At 46.7% G+C, this 14,783-nt stretch overlaps 1 protein-coding gene across 1 annotated transcript; it reads left to right on the top strand.

Moving 5' to 3' along the window:
- The first annotated feature begins 1,812 nt into the window (after window positions 1–1,812).
- Window positions 1,813–2,834, top strand: LOC145824066 (uncharacterized). The gene is made up of 3 exons (XM_082923653.1): window positions 1,813–2,073; window positions 2,158–2,256; window positions 2,550–2,834. Exons 1-3 carry the CDS (start codon window positions 1,813–1,815, stop codon window positions 2,832–2,834), a joined length of 645 nt encoding a protein of 214 aa, XP_082779779.1.
- Window positions 2,835–14,783: the final 11,949 nt, after the last annotated feature.

A 14,783-nucleotide genomic window follows, 5' to 3' on the forward strand; every position in this document is an offset into this window, starting at 1 on the left:
GTAGACCGTAGTTGACTGTAAACATACATACAACTGATATCTGTTTGAGACTGACACATGCACACACACTGCACTAGTCCTGAATCACCCAAACACACGGCACACACTGTATTCTACTGCACACACACTGGTACCCAGTATTTGTCTGAATCTGTCAAACTTGCATACATGCCACATCTGTTCTGAAACACTCAAACACGCTGACACAGCACACGTATTTTACTGTAAGCACGCCGACACCCGGTATTTGCCTGAATCTGACAAACTTGCATACATGCCATATCTGTCCTTTCAAAACTGCATTTTGAATGTTGTCTTGCAATTGTCATTTTCTGTTTGCAGGAGGGTTCCCATACCATTCGCGGGTATGGGAATACTGGTGCACGGGAGTGGTATGATGAGCTCCCTGATGCGGTCCAGCGCATCGTGGACCGAGCGAGCTTCGGCACCTTCTGCCGAGGGCTCTCTAGGCTCTCCACATGCAGGCCTCTCCTTGCCGCTCTGGCGGAGAGATGGTGGGACACCACCGATTCTTTCCACTTTTCTGCTGCAGGGGACATGACGATGACCCCTTATGACTTCTCGATGCTCACAGGCATTGGGGTAGGGGGTGATCCGATCCCCTTCGACACCGACATGGATGAGTGGACCAACGCTCAGGTCCATCTACTGGGGGAGGCGCCACCGCTAGCTCGTCCAGGCTTCGTCCGATACTCCTGGTTCGAGGCACAGTTCAGGGTCCAGCCTGCATTGGGGGAGGAGACTCAGATGACCGAGGAGGACGTGGAGAGGTATGCCCGCGGCTTCCTCATGTTCCTGTTCGGGACTACTATCTTCGCCGACCGGGCGAACACCGTGCCTCTCTGCCTTCTCAGCGCATTGGTGGACGTCCGAGACATTCTGCACTATGACTGGGGCGGCGCTGCTCTGGCCACCCTATACGGATACATGAGCTCGGCTTCTCGTGGCAGCGGCCAGCTGCTCGGAGGTTACTGGCGAGCTTGGGAGGTACATTTCTTCTCCGCTTTTTCATTCCTGTCCGATATTCTCTGTACTCTGTACACTGCACACACTGCGGTCTGCTTTACACTCACTGTATACTGTACACACGGCACACACATACATTCTGCTTTACACTGACTGTACACTGCTCACACTATGCACTGCACACAATACACTGCACAACACACGGCTCTGCCATTTCTGCTTTATTCTGTATATCCTGCTTTATCTGATAGTCATACTGACATCTGTTTTGCAGCTGTGGGTTTACGCCTACTTCCCTAGGCTTGCACCCGTACCAGTCGCGGAGCCTCCTCCGGCTGTCCCGTTCTCGATTCGCTTTGACGGGAGATGCACCCGGCGACCACGGGAGACATTCGGCTTCTTCCGCCGATATTTCGACACCATTACCCCCACGGAGGTATGCTTTACTTTCAGTTCATTTAGCTTCGCTTTCCTACTGCATATTTCAATAACAGTAGATAACAAACTGTCTGTCACTTTCAGATCACATGGCGGCCATGGGCTTCCTTGCCGTCGGCGATACGGGGTCGGTTCCCTGGTGCTGAGGAGACCTCGCGTTTCCGGATCTTGCTAGAGGGCCCGGTCTGTCGGGCTTGGTACCTGGGGGAGCGTTTTCTACGCCAGACCCGTGGGTTACCTGAGCAGATAGTCCCGGCTCACCCTCTTGCAGAGATGAGGGAGACCGAGGGGCTGACCCCTGAGCAACTGGATGATTACTCCATCGGCTGGGAGGAGGCCGGCTTCCGAGGCACCGGCGACTATCAGAAGTACGTGCGGACGTACCTGATGCGACCTTTGAGCGGCCGTCGAGCAGAGGGGGCCAGGCCTGTGGCATCGGCGGCTGGGGCCGGAGCAGGAGCAGGGGCTGGGTCTTCGAGGAGGGCCCGGGTCCGTGGCAGGGGCGGAGCGCGGGGAGGACGAGGAGCTGGCTGGCCTGCCCTGCCCGCTGTACTGACTTTCCAGGGGCAGGGTGGGTCGACCTATCAGATCCCCTTCGCCCCTCCACCGGCTGGTCACGAGTTCATTGACGTCCCCGACTTACCGCCGGTATGTTCATTGCACTTCGTACAGTCATTCATCTCAGTCTATTTCATATTCCACAGAATACTAACGCATCTGATACCTTTGCAGGCTTCTTCTGAGTACACCCGTCAGTCGTTGGCGATGAATGCCTCGATGATGGGGATGCTCCAGCGGACATTTGACCTCCTAGCCGTCTACAGCATACCGGTATGTCCTTCTGACACTGGCCTCAAACCATTCATACACTGCTTTACATAATCTGATGCACGGCACAACACCCGATACACTGATCTCACAGTATCTGAACACTGCATACACTGCATTCTGCACCGTACTCTGCACTGATAAACTGCTCACGGCATTCATACACTGTACTCACATACTGCATTCTGCACTGATAAACTGCTCACGGCATTCATACACTGTACTCACATACTGCATTCTGCACCTTTAAACTGTTCACAGTGTACTGATGCATTTCCTTTTCGTGTACTTTTCAGCCTCCTTTCCAGATTCCCATGGCGGGAGGTGCTCCAGCTAGACCTTCTGTCCCTGCTCGGGGGAGAGATGAGGAGGGTAGGATATTTCCCCGTACCAGGGGAGGGCGTACTCACGTCGGGAGTAGCTCGCGAGCTCCAGTCCCGGACGATGACGACGACGAGGAGTCAGAGGCGGAGGCAGGGTCATCGGAGGAGGAGACCAGAGACGGTTCTAGCTCGGGCTCTGACGACGATGCTGATGATGCTCCTGGACCCTCGTCCAGGAAGAGGACTAGGATGGACTGACGGCCCTTGGAGTGCTTGACACAGATGCAGATTTTTGCTATCTTTTCTTTCTTTCCTTGTACTTTTCCTTTTGTTGGTAGATAGATTACCTTGTACTGCCGCAGGCAGATTTTGTTTCCAAAACTTGTACATTCGAAAAGACAAGTAAATGAAACAGACTTTTTATCTGAAAAAGTGTTTACATTTACACATTTCATGCATTGCATCGCATCTCATCATGTTACACCTCAATGTAAACGAAATTGATTGGTTGTCTGAAAATTGAACACTTGCACTGTAATAATCAGATAACCAAACAGCCAGCAGCAAAATAACCCAAGCAACCCACTGCCTGATTCTTGAACACACAGCCCTTACTCTGTTGGGGATTAATCTGCACACAGCCCATAACACAGCATTCGATTCATTCTGCACACGGTAAATTCTCAAACAAGCAGCCCAATCTGACAGGACGGACCTCAAAGATGGAACCGGTTGGAGTCGAAATGCGTTCAAATGTAGAGAATGGCACAGCATTCTAAGCATAAGCGATTTTTTTTTGAAATCGAATGAGGGTTCTTCAAACCGGGATATCGAGCCCAAAACTGAACACAGCGAGGAGGACTCAAACAAAGAGGTACACAACCTAAACACAACGAGACATGCTCGGGAGAGACTCAAAACAAAAGACGAGACCGTCGAATGAAAGAGACACGACACACAGACGCGTAAACGAAGATGGGAGACCTCGGACCACGAGGAGCCAGTTCAATCTGGGTATTGTTTTCCCACCCTTTCTCATTTGTGATCCTCACATCACTCGACTCTCAAGCTCGGATTTTCTCTCAAAACCCTTTTCCTCACTTTTCTCTCAACTTACACCTCTCTATTCTTCAATCTCTCATTTTTCATCCCTCCCCGGGGTGATTGATGGATGAATAGGAAGTTGTGGGTTCATGCTCAACATCGTTAGCTCACGGCTATTTCTTCTAGCGGGCAGAGTGCTCTTCTGGCAAGTACGTCGATGACGGGGGAGAGACAGAACGCCTGGTTCAACTGTGCCCCTAGTTCATCATTTTAACCATTCTTTCGTTTTTGCTTTCTACTAAAACAATTTTGATCAAAATGAGAGTCGGATTAACGTACTTGTTCGATTTTTGATTTGAAAAGCGTGCAAGTCAGGCTGCAAGCACTGAAAATTTTCCTTTTGGGGTCCAAGACAATGGTCCAATTTTGGAAAATGGAAAAGTTTTCGAGAAAATAGTCAACCTCAGTAAAAATTTTCAAAAACTATTTTTCAAACAGCTGATGCTCAACAAGCATGGAGCTTACCCTTCGAGATGCGCAACCTCGGATCGGAGGCAATGGAAAATTGCCCCTGGTTTAAAGGGGGTGGGAGGCAACGGAAAGTTGCCCCTAGTTTGAATGGCGGCTCACGGCGGCTCGCGGCAACGGAAAGTTGCCCCTTGTTTGGGATGGTGCCGCAGCAGTCCGCAGATAGTCTTCATCGGCGGTGGTCGAGTTCTTGGACACAGCGATGACGAAGACGAGCACAACACATATATGGACACAGTCACCTTGAAGGGTGTTGGCCACTGGACTTTGGGGATGAAATCGAAACCATTGCATGGACTGAGACGCTTATGAAAGCGTTGGGAGCTGGACTTCATGATGAAGTTGCCTACGTATCCCAAACATGGGAATCAAGCCTTACGTAGTTCCGGTTAAGGTCCACTCGGGTATTTTAACCTTCACTTTGTTTGGCTCTCACTTTTGCCAAGGCGCCCAATGCGGGTTTTCGACCTTGCGAGCTTCTTTTCATTTTCTATTTCTTTTTTTCATTTCTTTTTTTTCTTTTTTTTTTCTTCTTTTTTTTGTATCTTTTGTCTCTTTTTTTGTATTTTTCTCTTGCTCTAACTTTTGCCTGGGTCGCCCTTCCGGGTTTTCGGCCCAGTGAGCCTCTCAAAGGGTAAAAGTGTAGCAAGTCCATGCCAAATGGTTATTTTGAAATTGAAGCCTCTCTGTGTCTAGGAGAACGGCTGTTGCACTGATTTGCAGAAGAATCCATCACGGTTGCTCCACGAGCTTCTTCCGACGAGATCTACTCCTTCTGATTCGGCTTTGGTGCCTCCTCCTCCATGGCGTTTGTCCGTTGAACTTTCTGAACATTCTGAACGGGTTCAAACTCGGAAAACAAATAGGTTGAATCTTGAGGCTGAGAGCGATCCTAGGCTGCGCAATCTCAAGAACGATTCCACACAGGTCTTCGCAGGGCTGCGTAAAACATTTGCTTTTGAAAGTTTTTAAGAAAGCGACGAATCGCTCGCGCCGAAGATAGTGCGGAACCAATCTGGATCAGGCCAGGGTCCTTCTCAGTACTCACGCCGACAAGCATGATTTCATTCATAAAAAGGCTTAGCACGCCTCTCTTTCTCTCAAAATGATCAAAATTTTACAAAACCCGAGGAATTCCTTCCTCTTCGTTTTCATCACCGCAGTGTTCAAAAGTTTGTTTTTGGAAAACTTAGGTTAATGCAATGAGTTTGGCGTGCAGGAGAGCAGGCGAGATGTACTGTCAGCCCATTCAAATTCTCCGGCACTTATGCTGAAAACAAGCATGAAGTTGAGATAGCAACAGCTGTTTTGATCGGCTTTGTTGGTGCAACTGGCCCCTCGGCAGAAACAGACTCAAAACAAAAACAGATAATTACAAAACAAAAACGGTGTTCAGGACAACAACCCCAGAATCACCTGGTATTATATACAACGGGGACTGACTCGATACAATCAGACAGACCCTTAAGCAAAAAAAGACTGACTCAAGACAAAGAGACAGACTCAAAACAAAAGACTGACTCGACATCCAAGCCAAGATTTACAAAACTCGGTTTCACCGATGCTCAAAAATGCGTGCCAGACGTTTCATCCAAAATGTACCAAATGTTGCCCGCAGGCAGTTCACTTTACATACTCGCAGTATCTGAGCCCTCGAAATCCAACAACTGAGTGGTGACGGGCTTGCCTGAGGTGGGTGGTAGGATAACCTTGTTATCAATCAAATCCTGCACTTCATGACGAAGGCGGGAACATCCATCGGTACTGTGACCGGACTGTTGATGGTACGCGCAGTACAAGGTAGCATCATGAGTGGCGGGGAGATTCTTCGGGAGTGGCCGGGACTCCAAAGGCTTAAGATGCCCATTCTTCGCCAATATCAGCAATGCCCTAGACAAAGGCATGTGGAGGTCGTGAAAGACCCTGCGCCCTCGGGGCAGGTACTTTGCAGTTTGAGGATTCTTGCCAGATGCGCTGGCGAAAGGATCAGCTGGCGCTGCCTTGGCTTTTTGAACCTTCCCCGGTGCAGGGTTGGGAACTACTGGAACTGTCGGGGCATGACGGGGCCCATCCCGGTTTTCTGTCTGGCTTGAACTGCCTTTGATCGGAGTGGGGAAAGCATCATCCACAGCTTTGGTCACTATTGCAGACGTTTGTTGCTTGTTCATCCCTCTGACTTTCAGAGCCTCGACTGCCCACAGCAGTTGTTCAATAGGGTCGGCGTCTACCTTCGCCTTGTCTTTTCCCTTGGCCTCAGCCTGATCAAGGGTCGGGGTTGATAGTGGCGTGTCGTGGCTATAGCCGGAAGCCACCTCTGGCTGGCTGAGCTCTATCACAATCCGCCCCAGTAGCGGGGGCTCCTGTGGTACAAAATTCCCGGCATACGGCGCCGCTGGCGGTGAAGCCGACATTCCATAGGCGAGGTCTGCCACAGACCTTTGGAGATCGCCTATCATCCCCATCAATTCGAAGGTGGTGGGCTCACGAGCCTGGTATAACTGGGGAGTCCAGACCGGGTGTACAACGGGCATCCTGGGCGGGTATGACATACTGATGCTGGCCTCATTCTGCGGAGTGGTTCTCTGCTCCGACACAGCCGTCATAACCACAATCTCTTCTGAACTTGGCGCCGCCATAAATCCTGCCTCAGCAAGGGGGAGACACTGGTTGTTCTGTATCAACTCTACAACTCTCTGAACTGAAAGAGAAACAGACAACATTTCAGCCCAAACTGATCAAACACGGGTGTAGCCAAACAATTGTACCCTACTGTTGATCACTGTTCCCAGAAGTCACTGTTCCCGAAAACTGAACCGATACCCGCGGATAATTGATTCTCACAACTGATACTGATACTGGTGTCCCCAGGTTTGATACTCAAACTTGCAAACTGACATGTGCGTTCCTGTAGAGCAACACTCTAAAAGCACATAACAAGTAAAGAGAACAAAACACCCCTATGTTGGAGTAGGGTTTCCCTGTCCTATTTTGTCAGGAACTAGGGTTTCACTACGCACACAGCGGTTTCAAACAACTTAGCATCGGGTAAGCAACCTGTCCTAGTTTGGAATGGTCACTATGGATTTCGATATGCACTAGGTCGAATGGTCAAAAAGGGTGCCCTGGTAAAACCGGGGTTTGTGTTCCCATACTGTCAGAGCCCATAGCCGGTCAGCCTTATGGACATGCCTTGACAAGGCAAGCCTCCGGCAAACCGTTCAGGAATGGCAGATGGCAAACACTGTGTTCCTAGGCGCACCAATGCACATGCAATGCAAAGAAACATATAAATGAAGTCAAAACAGGATATCACGAGTTCGAGTCAAACTCTCTAAAAATCCCCAGCAGAGTCGCCAGAAACTGTAGACGCGCCCGCGTGGGCCCTCGTGCTACAGTTCGGACTCGATTTGTGTCACGGTTCTTAATCTGAACCAAAGAGTCCAAATATGGCAAATCATTTTGAGAAACAGATTTTTGAAAAAGTAGTGCCAAACATGGACTGCTTTGCCAGATACAGAGTCGCCACCTAAATATTTTAAAATGGGAGAATTTAGGAAACCCTGACTCGGTGCCGAAGGCCACATGTCCGTCATCACCGGAGTTGTCTCGGCTCGGGAGCTTGGGTACGATCGGGGAAGGTCAGCTATGAGCACCCCCTTTCGCCCGGTCCGAAGACCGGCCTTTACTAACCGTGATATCCGTCTTTGAAAACTTTATGTGTTCTTAAACCAATTGTTAGCCTAGAATTACTATGTTATGCGCGCGGCAAACAAGTATAGACTAGATTGCCTAATTTGGAAATAAACATTGCATATCCGTTTGTTTTGAAAATGCTTTGGAATTTGCTACTCGCAAGTAGGCTAAAATGCGGATTTCAACGAGTCTTTCCAACTCAAACAATCCAGCCTTCACCCACAGGCATTCAAGCAATTATAACACATAAGCATCTAGCCACATGTTAAGCATGCTGTCATGGCAATATTCACACTCATGCGATATGCTAAAGCGGAAATACTTACATAGTACTCCGTGCCAAAACAAAGAACTTGTTAGCAAACATGCATGATCCAAGTCCATGTGAAGTGTCTAATGCATCGCATACAAAATGTTGCTAGAATAGGCTCGGCTATCCTAAACATGTCATGTGAAAATGCACAATTATCACATATTCACTTTTTGATTTGAAGTACGAATGCAGTTAGCGTGATGTACCGAGCCTAATGCATGTCAACAAATGCATGAATGCACGCATGCATAGCATGAGGTATGCTAAATTAAACGTGCCCTAATACTAACCATTAAAGCGGGTAAGTAAAAGGGAAGAAAGACATGAGGTTGGAAGACATACACACACTCACACACACTTATTACAGATTTGCCCTCGCTCGGAGGGACCAAATAAATATTACAAATTAATTAACTACGCAAGCTAATTAAATATTACAAATTAATTAATTAACAAATTAACTAATTAATTAAAGCAGGAAAACGCCTCGGGAAGCGTGCCACCATGCGCAAGCTGCCTCTGTTTTCCTTCCTTTCCTCCTCTGGAGGTTGTCAAAACCTCAGGACTACATCCTTGGACAGAGGGGATCATCACCGGCTAGATGAAATTTCCACCGGCAGTGTTGTATGGCCATCGGCACAAAGTTGAAGCTGTCGGCAGAGAAAATAGTGCCGGTCGGCACATTAAACTGCCGGTCGGCAGAGTATTCCTGCAGAACCTGCAACTCACAGCAACAGAGGACAAGGCAAAGCATGGCAGCACATTTCAAGGCATATATGCACCAACCATGTCTCTTATCATTGTAATGACTCAAAGGGACATGTGCCTCGATTCTCGGACCACCAATCACGCATTTCCATGCATGATGGCCCAAAGAACCAAGTATGCAACTTTGATTTCAAATGCATGCAAACCAATCAAACAAATTAGGCCCTATTCCTATCACCAATTCAAGGAACAAGGCGTGCATGCAAAATGCAATGCAACCTAGGCATACAAGCTAGGAATGCAACATGGCATGGCAATTAACTCATGCAAGCATACAAGCATGCATATGGCAATACAAATGAGTGCAAAGATGGACTTAAACATGAATTAGGCAACTCTAAAAAGGCCTAAAACAGTAGCCAAAACACATGCACACATACACATGATGGAAGGCCTACACTTGGGCACAATTTAAACAACCCTCAAGCACACTTGAAAGGGATAAACAAGAGCAATTAGCATGCAACATAAGCATTGAAATCATGTTAGGATGGTGCCAAACCAAGCAACAAATCAAGCCAAAACATGCAACGAATAGTCCAAGTGTTCAAAGCAAATCAATAAGGCATTGAACTACACTTAACATGACCAAACATGGCATGCATTAAGCGACCAAAAACAGGTTTTTAGCATGTTAAAACAAGGCCAAAGGACTCCTTAGATGGCATCTAAGTGGCCCAAATACAAAGGCATACACCATGGCCAAAACATGGAGCATTGCAACACATGCTTTCAAAGCATTAAAGAGATATGCAAGGCAATCCAACAAGCACGGAAATGGGACTGAAATAGCATGTAGGATGATTCCAAATCATCAAAACAATGCAAAGATGGCATGCTACACATGCACATACTCAAGGCCAACAAGCCCAAATACAAAGGAGCTATATAATGCATGCAAAGATCGACCCAAACGACTATGGACAGAGCTAAAACATGTCAAAATAAGCACATAAACTTCACAAATACAAGCCTAAAACATGCTCCAACTAAGGCTAACAACCTAAGGCACATTAAGGCATAAACATGGCATTACAAGGCAACTATGCTAAACATGCATGGAGTTCCAAAACCAACTTTAAATCATGTTATATCATGGATATATAAGCATGAAAAACAAACCAAACATGCTCAACACACACTCAAGCATAGGCTTCCTTAAGAGGCCAAAATATGCCCTTTTCAAGGACAACAAGGAGAGGGGGTGGCCCTCTCCTTCTTGGGACTTCAAAGCATCATCTTCACCACTGAAATCCCTCAAGATTTCAGTGGTGAAGAGACCTCAACACCAAAATCCCGGAGCTAGCACAAAATGGCTCAAAATGAGGCCTTTTGAGGCCTAAGGGTGGTCAACACCCCTCAAACAACAAAACACTCTTAATAAACAATAAAGAGGGCTTAAAAATAGAACTTTTTTATGTTATACAATAATCACAAAAACAGATCTAAGACTAGTAGAAAATTGATGCAAAAAAGGGGGAAAAATGGACTAGTTTCTCACCCTTGATGCCTTCTTCAACAAAGATGCTCCAATGGCCTCCTTGAGCTTGAATCCAAGACCAAAACTTCAAAACACACTCTTTAGAACCTCAGCTCCAAGAGGAAGGTGAAACACTAGGTGTTTGTGTGCAATAATGAGACACAAAACACCTAGTATGCAAAATGAGAGGAAAAGAGAGATAGGTTGTGTATGTCTAACCCTAACCCTAGAAAACCAGAGCTCTCCTCTGTCTTCTCTCCTCAAAAATGTCTAAAGGCTCTTCTTTTTGCCTTAGAGAGAGCTTCTCTCTATATGCCTCTTGTAAAGCTTACAAGACAAGCTTTGCAAGAGGGAGATCCCTCCATACACGTGTATGGAGGGGGAGCAAAAGCAATACAGCTGTCCAAAAATATCTGCAAAAGCAAATGAACAGCAATCGGCCGGCAAAAAATGCCATCTTGGCCAAACAAAGTGCCGACCGGCACAAAATAGTGCTGACCGGCAACAAATAGTGCCGGCCGGCAAACTATATTGCTGGTGGCAGCAAAAACCAGCCGGTGGCATCTAGCCACTGCCGGTGATGGGTGGGGATGGTCTACAAGCCCCACCTTGCCTCTCAAGGGCAAGATGCAAGTGTTTGGTGCAAAACCAGACACTAAACGGTCGAGTTCGGAGATCCTGAGACAAGGCGCGCGAGCCGAGGCTTCCGGGAACTCCAAACGAACACAAACATGGATAATCACCGAGTGTTCAAACGGTGACGTCCAAGTCTTGAGGACGGTCAAAAATGGGGTGTCTACACTAGCATTATTACTTTCGGCGACCACCTTCAATCACCGGTGACCACCTTTGATTGCCGGCAACAATTTTTCAGTGATTACCGTCAATCCATTTTTGACAACTCTCTGGCGAAGTGAAATTTCATTGACTTAGCACATTAAAATTCTATGATAACTCTCTGACAAAGTGAAATTACTCACAATTGAATTAGACTCAAAGAACTTAGTGAGATTTCTCTTAGTAAAATTTTACTATCACAATGAAATTTCATTGTGCGACAACGAAAATTGAATCATTTTGAACACAAAAAATAAATAGAAAAAGAGTACACTACAAAAAAAAGTGTTTTTTGCGACAGCAAAACTCCGTCGCAAATGGTCCATACGCCGTCGCAAATGGTCCATACGCCGTCTCTAATACTTTTTGCGACGGTAATTTGGCTTTTGCGACGGCACGTGGGGGTCGCGACAAAGGGGGTTGCAAAAGGGCTTTAGCGACAGTAAGTGCCGTCGCCATTGTTTTTTGCGATGGGAGACTGCCTTTTTTGCGACGGCAATGCTCTGTCGCCAATAATGGAGGAAAATCTGAGTTTTTGCAACGGTACAGTATTTCCGTCGCTAAAATGGGTTTTTTGAGACGGCAATAATGCCGTCGCTAAAAGTGTCGTAGCTGATAACTATTGCCGACGGCAACCTGAGCCGTCACTAAAGGTCTTATTTTCAATTACATTCCATGGCTTTTGCGACAGTATGGCTGCCGTCGCAAAAGCCTGGTAGAATTTTTTTTGCGACGGGTTGTTATGCCGTCTCAAAAAAAAAAAAAAAAAACTATTGAGAAATTATTAAAAAAATTAAAATAACCTGTATTAAATAAAAAATAACTATAAAAAAATCCAAAAATTACATAATAATATAAATACATACATAAACAAAAGTTGACAAATAATGAAAATTCATAATGTTGTTCCATTCATAACAATACATAAATAAAAATTCATAACAATAAAAATTATGCCACTACATACATAATGTTGTTCAGAAATTTAAATAACATAAATCAAAATCAAAACCAAAAGTTTTCGTCTTAATTCTTTCGTGGGTTACAAAAACAAAAGTTGGTCATAATCTTTATACGCCCGCATTCCACAAGAATCAAACTGCTACTCAGGAAATATCTGAAAAAAACAAGACAAAAATAATTAATAACCATATAATGGTGTTAATATTTTAATTACAGAAAAATATAAAAAAAATTGACTACTATATAATTAGAAAGATAGTTTAGTAAATAATTTTGACTAGACCGAAATCCGACTCTAACTCCCAAACCGGGAACCCGATTCGAGCCCCGTCTTCTCCCACAAGTCTCTCGTGCCTAGGCGGTCGCGTGTGCCAAGTTTCGTGCTAAACTGACGTCGTTTGGTGATTTTGGAGCATTAACGCCTCGAATTCAAGTTTCTTAAGGAACTAGTTTGCCTAAAGTAAAATCCGGCTCTAACTCCCAAACCGGGAACCCGATTCGAGCCCCGTCTTCTCCCACAAGTCTCTCGTGCCTAGGAGGTCGTGTGTGCCAAGTTTCGTGCTAAACCGACGCCGTTTGGTGATTTTGGGGCGTTAACACCTCGAATTCAAGTTTCTTAAGGAAGTAGTCCCTAAAGTGAAATCCGGCTCTAACTCCCAAACCGGGAACCCGATTCGAGCCCCGTCTTCTCCCACAAGTCTCTCGTGCCTAGACAGTCGTGTGTGCCAATTTTCATGCTAAACCGACGCCGTTTGGTGATTTTGGGGCGTTAACACCTCGAATTCAAGTTTTTTAAGGAAGTAGTTTACCTAAAGTGAAATCCGGCTCTAACTCCCAAACCGGGAACCCGATTCGAGCCCCGTCTTCTCCCACAAGTCTCTCGTGCCTAGGAGGTCATGTGTGCCAAGTTTCATGTTAAACCGACGCTGTTTGGTGATTTTGGGGCGTTAACACCTCGAATTCAAGTTTCTTAAGGAACTAGTTTACCTAAAGTGAAATCCGGCTCTAACTCCCAAACCGGGAACCCGATTCGAGCCCTGTCTTCTCCTACAAGTCTCTCGTGCCTAGGCGGTCGCGTGTGCCAAGTTTCGTGCTAAACCGACGTCGTTTGATGATTTTGGAGCATTAACGCCTCGAATTCAAGTTTCTTAAGGAACTAGTTTGCCTAAAGTGAAATCCGGCTCTAACTCCCAAACCGGGAACCCGATTCGGGCCCCGTCTTCTCCCATAAGTCTCTCGTGCCTAGGAGGTCGTGTGTGCCAAGTTTCGTGCTAAACCGACGCCGTTTGGTGATTTTGGGGCGTTAACACCTCGAATTCAAGTTTCTTAAGGAACTAGTTTGCCTAAAGTGAAATCCGGCTCTAACTCCTAAACCGGGAACCCGATTCGAGCCCCGTCTTCTCCCACAAGTCTCTCGTACCTAGGAGGTCGTGTGTGCCAAGTTTCGTGCTAAACCGACGCCGTTTGGTGATTTTGGGGCGCTAACACCTCGAATTCAAATTTCTTAAGGAACTAGTTTGCCAAAAGTGAAATCCGGCTCTAACTCCCAAACCGGGAACCCGATTCGAGTCCCGTCTTCTCCCACAAGTCTCTCATGCCTAGGCGGTCGCGTGTGCCAAGTTTCGTGCTAAACCGACATCGTTTGGTGATTTTGGAGCATTAACGCCTCGAATTCAAGTTTCTTAAGGAACTAGTTTGCCTAAAGTGAAATCTGGCTCTAACTCCCAAACCGGGAACTCGATTCGAGCCCTGTCTTCTCCTACAAGTCTCTCGTGCCTAGGCGGTCGCGTGTGCCAAGTTTCGTGCTAAACCGACGTCGTTTGGTGATTTTGGAGCATTAACGCTTCGAATTCAAGTTTCTTAAGGAACTAGTTTGCCTAAAGTGAAATCCGGCTCTAACTCCCAAACCGGGAACCCGATTCGGGCCCCGTCTTCTCCCATAACTCTCTCGTGCCTAGGAGGTCGTGTGTGCCAAGTTTCGTGCTAAACCGACGTCGTTTGGTGATTTTGGGGCGTTAACACCTCGAATTCAAGTTTCTTAAGGAACTAGTTTGCCTAAAGTGAAATCCGGTTCTAACTCCCAAACCGGAAACCCGATTCAAGCCCCGTCTTCTCCCACAAGTCTCTCGTGCCTAGGAGGTTGTGTGTGCCAAGTTTCGTGCTAAACCGACGCCGTTTGGTGATTTTGGGGCGTTAACACCTCGAATTCAAATTTCTTAAGGAACTAGTTTGCCTAAAGTGAAATCCAGCTCTAACTCCCAAACCGGGAACCCGATTCGAGCCCCGTCTTCTCCCACAAGTCTCTCATGCCTAGGCGGTCGCGTGTGCCAAGTTTCGTGCTAAACCGACGTCGTTTGGTGATTTTGGAGCATTAACGCCTCGAATTCAAGTTTCTTAAGGAACTAGTTTGCCCAAAGTGAAATCCGGCTCTAACTCCCAAACCGGGAACCCGATTCGAGCCCCGTCTTCTCCCACAAGTCTCTCGTGCCTAGGAGGTCGTGTGTGCCAAGTTTTGTGCTAAACCGACGCCGTTTGGTGATTTTGGGGCGTTAACACCTCGAATTCAAGTTTCTTAAGGAAC

Source organism: Camellia sinensis, chromosome 4, assembly GCF_055761805.1.
Source record: "Camellia sinensis isolate YWXY chromosome 4, ASM5576180v1, whole genome shotgun sequence".
NCBI lineage: Eukaryota > Viridiplantae > Streptophyta > Magnoliopsida > Ericales > Theaceae > Camellia > Camellia sinensis.

Excerpts from the sequence above, each read along its gene's own strand:
- LOC145824066 (XM_082923653.1), top strand. The coding sequence starts at position 1,813 with ATGCGACCTTTGAGCGGCCGTCGAGCAGAGGGGGCCAGGCCTGTGGCA. Across the intron at positions 2,074-2,157 it reads ACGTCCCCGACTTACCGCCG|GCTTCTTCTGAGTACACCCG; the intron begins GTATGTTCATTG and ends ATACCTTTGCAG. Across the intron at positions 2,257-2,549 it reads TAGCCGTCTACAGCATACCG|CCTCCTTTCCAGATTCCCAT; the intron begins GTATGTCCTTCT and ends TGTACTTTTCAG.